This window comes from Strigops habroptila, chromosome 11 (assembly GCF_004027225.2).
Source record: "Strigops habroptila isolate Jane chromosome 11, bStrHab1.2.pri, whole genome shotgun sequence".
Classification (NCBI taxonomy): Eukaryota; Metazoa; Chordata; class Aves; order Psittaciformes; family Psittacidae; genus Strigops; species Strigops habroptila.
Window position 1 is genome coordinate 11,129,900 of NC_046360.1, and position 16,532 is coordinate 11,146,431.

The window sequence follows — 16,532 nt, forward strand, 5'->3', positions numbered from 1 at the left end:
GAAAACAGAACAGCACACAAGAAAGCAACATGGAGAAGAGTTGTGCTGAGGAGAGGAGCCCAGTCCTCCCTTCCCTGGTGGAGACACCTGATGTCGTAGCTAGCCAAACTGCCCAACCTGGCCAGACAGACCTGCTTATTAGGAGGAAATTGTCTCCACTGCATTTCACCCTTACCTTGACTCTTGCAGGGGCAGTTTTTTCTCCTAAGGGATATATAGCTCATCCTTAATGCAATGGAGGGCTGCATGCCAAAACCAGATTGCCCTGCACTTGGACAACTCCCACCCCAATCCTGAGGCTTCAGGAAACCTGGCAGCAGATGGTTTCTCCCTGGATCTACACAACAGCACATGTAAGCCTCATCCTGGAGTTTAGTGATTCCCTGTCTCAAGGGGCAGTTCCAAAGCATGAGGCTATAACAGAAAATGATCTCAGGTTCAGTCTTATTTCAGGCCTCTTTTGTCTTGCCTGTTATCCGGATCAGAGCAGTTTAGGCCTGCTGCCCTCCTGAAGAATCCTCCTGTCAAGCCAGAAACATTACCTCAGCTGGTACAAAGGCTTATCAGGTCAGGTACTGCAAAAGCAGTGCAGCTAGGATACCTGTGTGTATAAATAAGCTTGTATATCAGCAGGTCTAAAACCATAGACCCTAATAGGTTTGGTTGTTACTAGGGCTCAGAAGCTTTCAGTAATCTTATCATCCCTGTACCTTGTCACAGGCTGCCACCTCACCTGCACCTTGGTATCAGTGTCTTACCATTGAGCATCTCTGGGGCCATCCAGTACGGGTTGCCAACCACCGTGTAGCGCTTCTTCCTGTCACTCTTGCGTAGGGTTCGTTTCTTGGCCGATGGCTTCTCCAAAGTGGGCTTTTTCCTCTCCTCCACAATCAGCCGAGACAGACCGAAGTCAGCCACCACCACTGTCTTATCCTGCACAAGGGATTTAGTACAAGCCACCGATTATGCTCAGCTCCTTTCAAGAGCAAAGAGCCTGCAATTCCTCTTTGCTGTCAACTACACTGTAAGGGAAACTAACAAGGTTTCCTGCAGCCAGATGAGCACAGCAAGCTGCCTAGACACCCAATTCACAATCCCCACCTAGCATTTCTTCTCATCATTGTCTTATTTTCTGTGCAGTCACTAACACTAATCCCATCGATGTGGCTACTTTTGCCAGGGCAAACCTGGACCTTTCTTTTCAGACCTTCCTATTCTACCTGGCCGGGAATTAGTTTAGACTTTCATCCTGGGTCATTTGAAGCCCACATGCTAATCTCATATTTCAGCCAGTGAACAAAGGTAAGGCTTGAGGGAATGAAACTACACAAAAATCTTGTGGCCTCCTAACATTTCAAAAAGAGAGAGCACACACATGTGCACACACCTGCGCACTTGTCTGAATCCTGAGTGCCAACAAAAAAGTCATCAAGTGGTTGAAAGAACAGAAGCAGCTGCAAAGAACATTTCATAGTTGAGATAAGAAACAGAACTGTACTAGCTCTCGTAACGTGGCTGTTAACAGGAGATGCTACCACAGGAAAGGGGATGAGAGAACAGAATGAAGAAACAGGGAGAGCTAGATCAGTCTGGAAAATCCTGTGTGAAGATGAAGCTCCCTTGTTTAGGGCACTAAAAGCCTCTCTGAAATCAGTTCCATTCTGACAAAAGAGGAAAGATCACATGGAGAAAACCAAAGGAGGAAAATGACAAGCACGGGAGCAGCATGCTGTGGGGAACAGAGGTGTAGCTCACCAACTTGATTAGGCAATTGTGTGAATTCAGGTCTCTGTGAATGATGCACATGGAGTGCAAGTAAGCCTGAAACAGAGGAAGAAAACTTGGCGTTAGGGGTTCCCAGGGGAATGTGCCCCTTCACATTTAAAAGACCTCAACAGCCAGATACTAGCAGTCAGGCAGCATCCAAAACCCCTCATACACCACCCTGCTGAAGCAGCTAACCCTGACCCTGGAAGTTTGCTCTGTGACAAAGGGACAGTCTAACTCACCATTCCAGAGGCAATTCCTTTGGCAAAGCTGACCTTCTGCTCCCAGGGAAACGGGTCCTGAAAGATAAGTCCTCAATGGTCAGAGCCTGTCTTACCAGCCAGCTCGTGACAGCAATTCTCCTGCAACAGGGACTCTTGCAGCAGTCAGAGAAAGATGATACAGCCCCAGGAAGAAAGCGATTTCTGCCTCAGGCTACCCATAGGTATGAAGAAGCTTTTCCACACAACTCCAGAGAAGACTAACGAAAGTACCATAAGGCTGGTACAACCAACACCACAGTCAGCCTCATTGAGCAGAGGTCTACCAGGCTTCCATACTCACTGCATTGCGAAGGAAGTCCTTCAGGGTGCCTCCCTCGATGTACTCAGTGAGGAGATTCAGCTTCTTGTCCTTGTACAGTACACCAATGAACTTCAGCACATTGGGGTGGTCCAGGCTGTGCATCACTTTCACCTGGGAAGCAGAGACATCCCACCCCAATGAAGATAATGAAACAAGTCCTGACAGATCTGCTCTGTGGTGACAATGCTAGAGGTACCCCCTAGGAATCACAGAGTACACTCAAACCCTAATCTTAAGCAATCAATTAAATGTTGCCTCTTCATTTTCATGCTGTGCAATTAACCTGATCTTAGTCTTTAAGGAGAGTGCTCTTAAGTTCGGCTAGCTTTTAAGAGACAGGAGCTCTCCAGGGCAGCTATGGGGTCCGTGCGGTATGTGTCAGGGCTGGAATAGCAGCATTAGGTGTTTAGGGAGCTGCCTTTAAGCTAAATCTGACTTTAAAAAGCATGGTAGACAGCCAACAAGAAAATAGTTTAAATACAGAAGGAGTCTTAAATATCTTACAGATACTGGCCCTCATCATTTGTATTTATGCACAAGGCTCAAAGGATAAATCCTTTATGTAGTGCACAGCTCCACTTGCCTCAGGCTCAGGCTGCTTTTTATCACTGAAAAATTAATGAACTGGGAACTGAAGCCATGTCTAGTGCTCGGTGTGAGTCACACTTTGTTGCAGCAAACATCCAGCTCATGTCAGCTTTTCCCTGTGTGCTGTCTCCCTCCTCAGTGCCTTGATTCCTGCCAGGATGCTGGCATGATCACTCTATGGATAAGACGGAAGAGAGTTCCACACACTGCTGGCTCAAAATCTTTTCGCAATATTTGCAAGACTCCTACCTCTGTCAAGAAAGTCTTCTGTGTTTCCTCATCATAGCGAATCACCTCCTTCATCACCATCACCTTTCCTGTTGCTTTGTGAGTCACCTGGTGGAAACAGAAACCACAACTACAGGCAAGGTTCAAGAATACATAGCTCCAATGCTCTTGCAACTCTTCTGAAAGAGAGGGTAACATTCCCTTCCATACAGAGCGGGAAATAGATGGGAGAAAATTCAGAGCCTGGGGATCTGCAAAAAACAGCATAAAATTGCTTCTTGCAGAATTCAGCAAAGATCCTGTATGTAAAACAGAAACTACCTAACGCTGACAGAGGATCATACCAGGAGATCAACAGCATCCCAAGAGCCAGAGCTGAAGTCTCCACATTAGGCAGCATAGGGCTGAGCATGCATACAGGCTGTCAAAGCCACTGAAGGCATCAGCTCTGTACTGGTGCACGCCTTAGGTTCCGTTCCAGAAAGTATTTGCCCAGCACGATGCTCATGTTTTGTACACAGACCCTAACAACTACATTCTGAATCAGCAAAGGAACCCACGTTCACTTGTATCAGAAACCAAACCAAACCACCTCACTCTACATTACTACATGCTTTGGTTTTGTAGGAACTCTGAAGCCTGGTGGTTTCTGATGAGCTTATCGAAGTTACTCATGCGAACTGGGATGTACAGGCTGTTCAGTTAAGGCAGAAAGCAGTTATTTCACCATGCTCCTTGGGAGCGGTGTATTGCTACCTGCAAGGAAATGTCCCACGACGGTGGCAAACACACAGAAATCTGCTATAAACATCAGGTAATAAATTTTCTGTCTCTGGACATGGAAGGCCTTTCCAGTTACTCAAGAGCTGTTTGCCTGTATCCAACTAGTTCCTGTCATTTTGCTGTATTCTAGAGGTTTCTTTTGACTAGCTCTGCCTTGCTTGCACCAGGTGCATGAGTGAGCAGAAAGGGTCCAAATTCTGATAAACAGGTTTTCCTGGAAATCCTCTCCCCTTCAGTTGCTTAATTCGGACAGCTTAGTCTCCCTAAGATCTCCACCTAACTAAACTACCACCTTCTCTCTAGGAACAAAAAGGAACTGTTGTGACCAGATGATACAGTACTTGTTGCACCAGAAGCAGTCAATCTGCAGCTCAAGAAAGGCCTCAGACCCTTTAAAACAAAAAGCCTTTCAGAAAACCTCTAGAACTGCAATCCAGAACACAAGACCCAGTTATAGTATTTAGGAAGTTTATAAGCTCTTGCAAACACTGTGGCACACTAGTTCTGTTTAGAACCGTGGGACATAACACGGCTGATATAGGTGGAATACAAATGCATGGAATAACACAACAAAAGCAAGAGTACAGTATTCTTCTGCTCCCATCTGAAATCAAGCATCCATAAACAAGTAGCGAGCCAGGGAACACTACACATTTCAGCCAGGGACATGAAAGCCAGGGACATCTAATACCCAAAGATAAAGATAAGTGAAGAGACAAAGACAAGACAAGGCTATGTGCCATTCTTAAGCTGACATACCAGCAAAACTGAAACAAGTGTCACCATGAACCTCCAAGAGGGCAATTTTAACTCCCAGAGCATGCACCAGAACAGGATGGCTATTGGGTAACTTGAGCAGAAAAAAAAAGAGTCTTTGTGCCATTAACTGTGGGGACACAGATGACAAAAGCATGCGACAGAGGAAAGGTTCTGCTTACCTGGACCTGTTATTTCTCTATGAGCAGAGGAGAAGAGAAATGCTCATTAGTATGGATCAAAAGCATTGGGTCTGTAGTACTGGCTCACCACCTCCCATGGAAGCATGAGATGAATATGGTGGCTGGACACCTGAAGTTTATACAGGTGTGAGGAGAGAAGTCCCATAACATGGTGAATAGCTGCTGAAGCACCCTCAGTCAAGACTGGGGCTTAAATACAAGAGAACTGCTATTAATGGAGATTTTAACTGTGAGAATCATGCAAGACCTGACCACTAACAGCACACTGACAAGCCATTTAGGCTCTGCTGGGGATTCAGAGATGGTCACTACATCAGCCTGGCAAATCTCTCAGCATGGCACACCAAGGGAGAGTGAGAAATGCTGTACTGGGAAGTTGAATGCACCTCTTCATAGGAAAGATGCTCGTAAGAGAAAGCGTAGTTTGTTCCCCATTCTCCCACCTCACCCAGATGGTTGCTGTGACACAGGCACTCTGGAGCTCTAAATCTAACTTAAGAGATGAGTATGTATGCCCAAGGTTGGCATTCAAAGGGGACAAAGTCAAAATTGCCTGCAGCCAGAGACACTCATGGTCAGGGCATGAAAGAGAAATGGATCTCACTGAGCAAACCAGGTGAGTTTTATCACCAATCACTACGGCAAGGCAAAGGCTACTGAGACAGTGGTGAAGGATCCTGAGATAGGCAGATACTGCTGTAATCAAAGTAAATGATGAATGCTTGGGGACCTCCCTCACCTTGATTACTTGTCCAAAAAATCCTTTTCCTAGCACTTCTCCATGAATCAGTTCACAGGGCCGGAAGATTTTCTGGGTGCAGCTAGAAGAGGATCGTAGGGATTCTGAACGACTGATGTCACGGCTCAGGAGGAGCGGTTCCTTTGGAGAACTGGGACCAGGAGACTTAGAAATGCTGTTACTTCGCCTAGAAAACAAAGGAGACAGAAAGATCAGGGAAGCTGCTAGGAAACCTTTTGTCCAACATATCCCATCCTCAGCTCCTAAAGGTCCAGTTTCTAGATGCGTTTCGGTGCTCTCTGTACCTCAAAAGCCAGATGCTCTCTCAGCACTGTGGAAGCTCTTTACAAACCTAGAGCAGCTTCCAGGTCAGGGCTGCCTAACAGCAACACATCTCCTGGACTGTCAGAGGTGGAGCTCTGTGAACAGGAGGAGGAGGAAGCTGTGAAACACAGCACTTGCTATCTCTAAACAAAGATTAAAATACTGGTAAATGATTAAATGAGCAACTGAGTGCCTCATACTAAGAAGACAATATTTTCCCCAAGTCCCATGTCTCAGCCATATTTCCCTTTAAGGACACATTCTTCCTCAGCTGTTTAAGGCTGGTAAAAATCAGACCTTTCCATTTGCTAACTGCAAAACTTAGTAGCTTTTCTGTGTTAAAAGTAGAGCTCCATATTTTTTATTAAGGAAAGTTTGCCATCTGAAAGGGAATGGAGAGAATATATGTCAATAGCTCAATCTAAAGCTCTCCGCTGCTTCGCCAATGGTTTACACCAAGGCTTATATTAGAGATGAGTCATGTCTCTGCAGGCAAGTGCAATCATAAGGCACAGAGCAGCCCAGCCAGGTAGCAAAGGGCAAAGGCAAGCAAGGTCAGAGGCAGCACTTCCAGGTCTTCACCTGAGGGAGCGCCGTCGGAGCGTTCCTTCCAGATTCTCCTTGATGTCCAGTGGTGAAAGGGAGCGCGGGGAAACGGGCGGCTTTACGTGGGTGGGAAGAAGGGAGTCCAGACGAAGCCTGTCCAAGTGCTGCGAGACAGGGTCGTGCTCGATCAGCAGCTGAAGCGTCTGGCTTGTCTTGCGGATCAGCTCCTCCACCTGAAATCAAACCAAAGCACAGGATGATAGCACAAAGGAGCAACACAATGACAGGAGATAGAGGAGACGCAGCAGAATGCTCCTCAGCAATCAGAGTACAGAGTTCAGTGACCGCACTCCACAGCTGTGGTTTAGTTGCACGCAGGCAGATCAAGGTAGTAATACAGAAGTTGTTACACTATTCAAATCCTCTTCTTTCTGGTCACCTACAAATGACCTACATAAAAAAAGCTGCAGACAGGGTAGAGAAGGTCCAGAAAAGGGTCACAAAGATGATCCAAGGACTGGGCATCCTGCTATATGAGGAAAGGCTGAGAGAGGGGAGTTTGTTCAGCCTGGAGAAAAGAAGGTTTAGGGGAGACCTTATGACCATATTCCAGTATTTAAAGGGTGGCTACAAGATGGAGACTCCCTTTTTACAAGGAGTCACAAGGAAAAGATGAGGGGTAATGGGTACAAGTTAACCCTGGGGAGATTCAGATTGGACTCAAGAGGACAATTAAGAACAATCAGCCATTAAGATACTCTCCCCAGGGAAATGGTGGATTCCCCAACGCTGGACACTTTCCAGATTTGGCTGGACCAGGTGCTGGGCCGTCTTGTCTAGACCATGCTTTTGCCAAGAAAGGTTGGAGCAGTTGATCCTGCAGGTCCCTTCCAACCTGGTATTCTGTGGTTCTATGAAACACTTTTTTTTTCCAACACTTCTCAGAATATCAACTATCAACTCAGAAGTGCTGATAAACAACACAAGCTTCTATCCTGAACAGTGCTGCAAAAACCTGCTTTGCAAAAGCTACATGGAGATTTGTCTGAGAGATGTCTATTGCGCTCCTCTTTAGCACTGACAGTAAATAAAACTCTTGCATAGTGAAGGCAATGGTATTCTCACTAGACTCAGCATCACCCGATAGAAATACAGACATCAAACACTTTTACTTGTAAATACAGACATCAAATACTTTTTTTATTGCAATGGGAAACTCATCCCTAGGATTAGCTGAGGCTTTGTCTCTTAGCAGTTGCCTCTAAAATGATCAGAACAGTAGACTTCACTAGCATGAAGACTCTTCACAGCCTCTCTGTCCTCTGAGATGTCACAGCCCTACACTTCTATTACCTCCCTTCATGTTTGAATGCCACAAAATCAGACCTGCATCCTAATCGCATTTCCATCTGTTACATTTTCCTCTTCAGCTGCAAGGGGTAGCAAAGCATGTCTTCATGCTTATTCCTACTTCCAGCATGAGTACTATGGGTGTACACACACTGTATATAGGGTGGGAGAACAGTGCCAAGAAACAGAAAAGCTGTAGGAAGGCAGAAGAGAAGGAGGCTTCAGAACAGAACTCTACCCACCTCCTCCACTTGTAACGTACGAATAGGAGCTCCATTAATCTCCAGGATACGATCTGCAGGGTGGATGGCGTTCCGGACATCTGGGCTGATGTGCATCCTGTTCACTCTAAACATGGGAATTACAGCATGTGTGTGAAGTCAGCTTAGCCAAAATTATAGAAAACAATTGATCTCTGATGCTTCCCTTCATATTGGTATTCTGAAATAAAACAACACTAATCTACCAACACAGGGAGCTACTGTTAGACCAAGTGCTTAGGTCTGAGCTGATCTGGGGAGAGCTCTTCATTTGCCCAATGGCAAAAATTGTTAGTCCATCACAATTCTCCAAATGTTTTGTGTGAAGAATATATGTATGAAGAAAAACATTCTCCAAATGTTTTTGGTGAAGAATAGCTCTGAGAAATAAAGTTATCACTTAAGGACATGAGTGAAATGGAGAGTGAAATGGAGATCAAACACAAACAGCCGTTAGCTGTCCCTGTTGTGCTGAGACAGGTCCCCTCATCAGTTAAAGCAGCTGGCAGGACAGCAGTGCTGCAGGATTTTTACCAGCTCCCTCAGCACAGACATTACACACGACCTGGTCATACTCACTTTTTCACCTGGACACCAGTGGCATAGCTGGAGCAGCCACCTTCAACAGACACAGAGAACCCCCTCTTGCCGTCAGTAGCTGCTGGCATGGAGATGAGGGTCAGCGTATGAGGCAGCTGCTCACGCAGAGACTCAATAGAGTGTTTTTCTATCATCGGTGTCAGCACAATCTGGTTATGGCATTTTCCACTAAAAGAAGTGAAGAAAGTCATTATAGCAGCGTCCCATCCCCCCTGCCAAACTCGCACTTCTAAGTTCTTTCATCGACCGTAACTTATAGTTGTTAGTGCTTACACCATTCCTCCCTCCCCCAAAAGGCAGCTTCCTGGCATTCCTTAGTGTAGCATTGAGCTGGCCCACACTGAGCCAGCTAAACATGGCTTACACATCCAGCAGGGAGCAGCTCTGTGGCAAAGCGTGCAGCCAGTCTTACCAGTAGAGAGTGGAATGTTGCACGAGTGCGTAAGTGTCCCCATCTTCAATGATCACTTTGCAGCTCATACAAGCAAAGCACTCAGGGTGATACTTGTATTCGCCAGCCACCTACAGACAGAAAAGGGAGTAGCTTAGCAGGGCCAAAACCCATCAGAAGATGCAGCTATGGCTTTCCTCTCCTTAATATGTTCATTCAGATCTCAAATCAAGCGGCAGCTTTTCACTGGAGAGTTTTATGAGTCCACTCTACCTTTCCTGAACACCATCCTTGGCACCCTGTTTGCAAATCTTCTCTGAAACAAACATGTCAACATGCAAAGTAAAGCTTGTGCAGGAACCTCTGCTATATTTGGCAGCTGCTCAACTATCAAAAACAGTTGATAGTCTGCTGCAGACTAGTAAACAAGCTATTAAACCTATTAAACCTTCCTGTTCAGTTGCTCTTGGCAAGATAACTAATGTTACGCCTGAATTCATACGGCTGAAAGGGCTGGTTTTTTCTTGGCAGACCTGCAATGCACAAATTCAGATACTTTACCAGCCAGCTGACAGGAAAAAAAAGGTGAGTTGAGACTGAGACAACAAAATACCTTTAAAGAATATTTTTATTCATTGATCTGTTTTTCTTTTCCTTATAAGAACTTCTCTTATTGACAGTATTTTGCAAAGACTTCTGCAGGCAATGAGAAATCGTCTGTGCTTTTTTCAGTACTTCCCTTTGAGGTAGCAATCATTACCGAGTACCATGCCGCTTTTATTTAGGCCTCAGAAAAATGGTGGCTATATTTCATTCTTGACAGTTTTAAAAGTTAATTATTTGCAAGGTTGTGGCAAGGATGGGAACATTTAGGTGAGCCCCATATTGCGCAGGCAGAGTTCAATGCTTCAAAGCAACTGGGGCTAGCACTATTTCAGGACACTTCAAGAAACCCACTCTGGCCACAGCATAGGTGGGACATGGATGGCAACCTTTCCCAAAGCCAGAACCTGCTGCTTATCCTGGGCTGAGAGGTTTGACTCTGCAGTGCAGTGGAAAATCACCCCATGGAGACACTAAAAGCACTGTGCTAAGGAAACTGAACAGATATCCCCTGAATCACTTTTCTACTTCTCATGCTTGTGCATTTCAGCACCTTACTGTCTTTGATGCTTCGGATCCTCATAACGCCCCCTCCTTTAAGAGCTACCCTTGTTCAAAAGTAATCTTTATCTAGAAGATGCACATACAAGCCTCATTTTTAATCTCTGATTAGAGATTAGCATAGTAAGGAGACTATTACCTTCAGTTTATTTGGTTATCTGAACAGCTAGGATGACTCCCAGCCAAGTTGGAGGAGTTGGAAGCAGGCATGCTCTGCCTCCAGGCAAGAGTCCTTCAGAGTCCTTACCATCACAGGTCCAGTCATCAGCAGAGAGCAGCCGTGGCAAAATTCCCCAAACTTCCCCCAGTAGTCTTTGTGACAGTACAGCTTCCCATCTTTCTCATGGTACAAGTTAGTGAGGGGATCCTGACATTCAGAGCACCTTGAAAGAAACAAAAAGACAAAGTTCCAGTCGGCAACAAGTCAGAAAACAATGAAAAAGGGCCTGTACTGCATGGAGCAGCAGCTCACCATCAGCTCTTCCAGTTATGGATGTACTAAACCCCTCCATTTCCCAATAGTTTTTCAACTGAACTAGACACAAGGTTTGTAAGGAGAGGTGGTATCACCCAATACAAAGGAAAAGACAAGCTTCCAAAGTTTAAAGCAAATCCCATCCATTTATTAAACCACATCAGTAGGTTTATAAATTCTGCATTATAGATTCTGCTCCTGTGCTTTCTCCCTCTTCCTGGAAGCAAGCTTCCAGCTGCAGGGCTACCCAGTACACAGAAAGGTCTGATGTGTTTCTACAGCATCACACTGTTCTTGTGCCAGAGCACCCATCTCCTCAGCCAGTTTAGGAAGGGGGACAGAGGCAGGATCCACTTTCCTATGCAAAGCAAAGCCAGTTTTGCCTTGTGGAAAGCTTTTCTATTCTTCTGTAGGTAGGCCTCTTCCAGAAGGTAAACTGCAGCACTATCCATTTGAAGGAGAGTTTTCAAAGCAGTTCATCCTTTGAACTCCACATACTTACTGCATCCACCAGTTAACAGTGATGAAAGTCCTCCACCTCTCCTCACCAATTGCTTTCCCTTTCCTTCTGCTGTTGACAGTGCATGAGACAAAACCAAATATAACCAACCAACCAAAAAACCCACAAACCCCAAAACAAAACTATTTGTCTAATTTCACGAAGGGAGTCTCAAAATCCTTCAGATACCAGTGGTAGCTCCCGTTCAACAAACAGCCATTATTAACCCTCTATCTACCCTCCCTCCCCCCCAAAAAAAACCAAGGAAAAAGATGCAGCAATTCTACTACAGATGTCATTTTAGCAAATCACAAGCAGAATCCAGATCTTCAGGCTTCCTGAACACAAAATAATCCTGCCTCAGCAGGATGCACTGGGCAAGGGAGTTTAACATCTGCAGCGTGGAGGTGTGACTTAATGGAGAGATAAGGTACAGACAGCAGTTGCATCACTAAAGATTATTCCATTAGCCCTGGGCAGCATGTTCTCAGACTTTAAAAGGGAAATTAATGCAGTATTGGTATCTGGTATTATTAATCTGGTATCTCAATTTCTGAGCGCAGAATCCAAGCAGGGTGAGTCACCAGTAACTGGTTCAAAGAAACACCTCCAGGACCAACACTGTTGTCAGCAAGATGCTTTCCCAAATGTGGAAGGAAGAGCTGCTTCTGCACCTTACCCCAACAGCTGTCTCAGGTACTATGTTGGAGGGGAACCCCTGGCACCAGGGTGTGGGTTTCAGTGGGTGTATGCCCCCCTGGACAGCACCAAATGCACTGAGGTCAGCTAGTGGCAGTGGAGGCGCACATTCTACGTGCTGTCAGGTCTACCATGTTGTAGACTTCACCTTTCACAAGCTTCCTGAAAGCTTATTTGTGCCAGAGACAGTCCTTGTAAACTCCACCAGCTTACAATATGCGAAGCGGTCGTGCTCCGACATGGAGAGAGTTATTTGCTCCATCTCAAGAGACTGTACAGCAACAAGGTGAAGCTGCTTGTAATCAGCCTATGGTTTTAGGGGAAAACACACCTCATGAGGTATTCAGTGCCGTACCCTACCCTCAGGAAAGTTGCTCCTTCTAACGTATTTGGCTCTTATAGTGTTTATTCTCCCAGCTGAGGAGCTCCAAACCCTGTTCCCTCTCAGCCCCCCTTTCGTCAGTGATGGGAAGGAACTCCAGCACGTGCAACAGGCCCTGCCAATTTTGTCTGAGGCAGGGGGAGCAGTAACTTAACGCTGCTATACTATACATGGTACAAGCATCATTACAGCCTCAGCCTTGGGGCACTGTCATAGTTACATCCTGCTCATGGTATGCAAGAGACCTAGAAGGCATTGCAATGCATTTTGCCTTAACTCACTAGCCTTTGGCTTTCATTTGCAGTAAATACCCCACGCTGAGTGATCAAGTAGGTGAGTGGGAGGGAGAAAAGAGCAAGTGGAGACTAACAGCAAAGATTTCTATCGCCTTGTGGCAGGAACATCTGGCTCAGCATGGGCAAATCGGATCCCTCAGACTTATCCACCTCCTCCGTACATGCCTGTACCAGTGCGTGCTTCGAGGGTGATTACATCTTCAAATGGAGCTGTGACCAGACCTGCGCTTGGGATGCAGACAGCAACACTGGAGACTGCTCCACCAGGACTTCAAGACTTCGCTCTCTGTCCAAGTTCTCTCCAAGCAGGTGGGTTATTTATTCAGTTGGTTTTAAGCACACCACCTTCCCTTCCTCGCCCCTCTTCAATTTCACCTTCAACCACTCCTTTTTCTCCCTAAGAAAATCTAAAATTGCTGCAAAAGCAACACACCTGCAGTTCTGTTTAGATGGGTTCCCGAGGGTCACATACACTCATCTTCCCTTTATCTTTCCCCTACTTCTTCATGGTTTGATTCCAACCTTACAGCACTTTGATTAGTTTGCTTCCATCCAGAAATAAGCACTGGTATCTAATTTGCAACACACCCATAGCAAAATGAAGGTAAAGAGGTGGAGCCAGCAAGCAGTCAGCTCTTTGCTATGCAATTAAACAAATCTGGGCAGGACAAGTTTGCAGCTTAAGGCTCAGAACCCCACCCAGGGCAATGAGGCAATAGGAACAAAGCAACCAGCCCCAGAGAGGGTAGATGGTGGTAATGGGGCTAAGTGGCTGCAGCAAAAGGACATGGCTATGGCCGGTATTGCCAAGCAGCACCTTCTGTTGCTACTTGCCATGTATTCTGCAATGGAGAAGAGGCTTTAGATTTGCCAGGTGTGGAGAACTGGCTGACAGCACACAGGTACAGCTTCAAGACCTGTTTCAACTATTTCAGTGCCTTCACCCAAATGATAAAGGCATCACATGACTGTTCCACATGATTCTGATGAAGAGATATGTCAGAATTTTATCACAGAAGATATGAGAGTTATCGCTGCTTCATTTCCCTCCTCACTTAGTGTGCGTGGCACTACAGCACTGCCATTGCCAGGGCTCGCATCAGCTGAGACAGAAATACAGTCACTTCCACAGGTATTAAGCAGCAAATCTTTGCCAGTCACCACAACCAAAAGAAAGGAAGAGGAAGATTTCTTGCTCCTCTGTCTTTTATTAGAAACCACTATCTTCTCCTAGATCATGTCTTATTCTTATTACAGAGTTAACAAAGCATGGTAATCAAGTTTCTTGGAGGACTGGTAACAGCCATACCTGACGTGTTTCCTTTTGCTGCCCAGCCTCCATTTTCAGAGCTGCAGAGCCCTGCTCTGATTATACAGTCCCATACATTATAATTCTTCACTTCCCAGCCGTGGCTATAAAGATTAATTTAATCTGCATCCCATAGCCATCCTCCAGGAACCCCAGACAGCATCCAAGTGCAGAGTTCAGCCCTGATGCTCTGTAGCACAGCAGGTGCAGAAAGAGTTCACAAATAGCTCCTTGATGGCTCCTTGTTTTTGTGGGGGTTGGTAGGAGGATCAGGTCACAACAGGTATCCAGCCTGGTTTTCAGTGAGATGGGAGATTCAATTGATGTGGCATCTCTTTTACATCTAAAATGAAAGCTAATACCCTCATGGAAGCAAAGACATCGCTGGCGCTGAATAGACAGATCCCTTTGAGAAGGGCTCATTAACAAAATGCACCCCTCACACATACTGTCAGGCTGGATCAGTTAACGCTAGACAGGCTCAGAAGAGCTGTGGTGCCAATTTTGCAGCAGAGCAGGGGAGAGGACAGTCACACAGACAGAAAGCTGCAGAGTAACACGTAACCCCAGCCTGTAGCTAACCCAAACGTTTAGCAGAAGTGTGTGCACTGGCTACATAAGAGACACTAGCAAGGAAGAATGGATGCTAGAAAACAGATTCAGTACTAGAAGACAGAGCATTTAAGCTCTGGCTATGGAAACCCATTTTGAGACACTGAGGAGGTGTATCTATGGCCTAGCATGATGCCCTACACATATTACAAATAATAAGTCTTCTCACTTTCCTTCTTCTGAAAGCTGATGCTGTTTCAGAAAGTTGCCTAAAGAAGCTTAGCAATTGCACAGCAGTATTTACTCCTATCCTAGACTGTTTTAACAAAAGGCTCCTTACTCCAAAAGCAGTACAAAAGTGTTTGCAGGAACAGGATCAATAATGAGCAAATCCGAGTGGAGGGGATAGCAGGGAGACAATGAAACTGCAAGCTGTGCCTTTCCCCATCCATTCACCTTATCAGCACATCAGCGTCAGTCACCATCCTGACTGTGTTCAGCCCCACTAACAGTTTTCACTATATGTAATGCAATCAAAGCCTTATTCTGTAGCTGTCACCTTTCTCAAGCCTCATTTGTTCAATTGGACCAAGCATGGTTGTTAATATAAACCAGAGTATCACAGGAGAAGAATCTTTTCCACATAAGTGTGCTGCTTGTCCCTAGTTATCTGCAAAGTACTTATTTCTTTTCTCAACAAGATTATGCACTGCCTCACAGCAGATTACATCACCTCCTTGAACTCCCAACAGCGGCACCTCACCTCAGCCTGTGCTATGCCCAAGCACAAGTAGCTTTGGAAGAGACATACGCAGCAGCAGCCATAGCAATCTAATTCCTCTGGTGGCAGAGCAAAGCACAGGGGCACAGGGTACAGTGGCATTATACAGTGTTGCTCTGCAAGGGAGCCTGCTTGCTGGGCTGCACAGACACCATCTCACAAAACAGGTGCCATACCCTTGTACCAGAGAGCTGCGAAGAGGCTGGTAATAAGGATCTTTCCCATCACCTCCTCCAAGCAAGACAGGATCCCAGTTTGGGGCTGGCTGTTCCCTGCACACAAGCACTGTCCCATATTCTTCACCCCTTGCATGCTAACTGCTTAGGATAGGATAGCATAGCATTACAGGGGGGAAAACGACACTTGGAAGGTCGACTGCTAATCCTGCACAAGACTTACCGAAAGGGATCCTTGGGAGCGAAGTAAGCTGGGGCAGACAAGTAACTTCCCATCTTCAACAGTGGATAAACCGGCTCAACCACAAACTTGTCCAACTGCCTCTGAACAGCTCTGTTCTGCCAACATGGCAGCAGCCTGTGCTCATTTAATCTTGCGCTGATTCAGATACTTCACCTCTCTTTGAAGCTGCCCAAGGAATGCCAGGTCTCTCGGCTGCTCATTCCTTTTCAGACTTTTCCTGGCTCCCATGCCTATAACCATCTTCTCCTGCACTCAGTGGCAGCAGCACCCTTGGGAAGGATACAATAGCTGCTAACCGGGCTAGTTGGACATGCTTCTGCAATAGTTCTTGCAAGCTTTGCTGCCTGCTAACTATTGTCAAGTTTTCCCTTCTCTGGTTCCACCCAAGGGTGGGAGGGGAGGAGGAGCCATGGCAGGAGGACAGCCCGTGGCTACAGAGGCCGAATAAGCTCCACTTTTTCACCAGGGGTGGAGCTTTGATCCAAAGAGGGGCTGTGTTAGTAAGTGCTGAAAGATAGCAGCTTTTGCCAAAGGAAGAGCCAAGTGCATAAACGGGAAACTGCTCTTTGCAGCAGGGGCACATTCTGATGGAGAATGCCAAGGAAGGCAGAGTCTGACGAAGACAACTAGCCACATCTCCAACCACACCACATTAATGTTTACTACATACCTTCCTAAATCCCTCACAGTAAGCAGGCTTAGACTACCTTCACAGTACCTACAGTATGTTCACCCTCTTGCAGCACACTCTCAGTGTGCTTCATCCAAAGAAAAATCACTTTCTTTCCAGTACTCTTTTAACAGAGATCCTTGCAGTCATTTAACCTAATCTGAA

General features: G+C 45.9%; 1 protein-coding gene across 5 annotated transcripts in view; it reads right to left on the reverse strand.

Annotated features, from left to right (window-relative positions):
• Positions 1 to 16,532, reverse strand: part of LIMK2 (LIM domain kinase 2) — a 32,425-nt gene that overhangs the window by 5,374 nt on the left and 10,519 nt on the right. For 2 of the 5 annotated variants that reach the window (XM_030500406.1, XM_030500409.1), the window contains exons 3-13: positions 10,532 to 10,667; positions 9,142 to 9,251; positions 8,709 to 8,897; positions 8,112 to 8,217; positions 6,556 to 6,752; positions 5,650 to 5,836; positions 3,190 to 3,276; positions 2,332 to 2,463; positions 2,010 to 2,066; positions 1,756 to 1,821; positions 759 to 933 (exon numbers count right to left, since the gene is read on the reverse strand). In XM_030500406.1, the coding sequence (XP_030356266.1) occupies positions 759 to 933; positions 1,756 to 1,821; positions 2,010 to 2,066; positions 2,332 to 2,463; positions 3,190 to 3,276; positions 5,650 to 5,836; positions 6,556 to 6,752; positions 8,112 to 8,217; positions 8,709 to 8,897; positions 9,142 to 9,251; positions 10,532 to 10,667 (1,442 nt within the window). Of the gene's footprint in view, positions 1 to 758; positions 934 to 1,755; positions 1,822 to 2,009; positions 2,067 to 2,331; positions 2,464 to 3,189; positions 3,299 to 4,889; positions 4,907 to 5,649; positions 5,837 to 6,555; positions 6,753 to 8,111; positions 8,218 to 8,708; positions 8,898 to 9,141; positions 9,252 to 10,531; positions 10,668 to 15,676; positions 16,060 to 16,532 lie in introns of those variants that run through there. The other 3 variants (XM_030500407.1, XM_030500405.1, XM_030500408.1) reach the window with 3 other exon arrangements.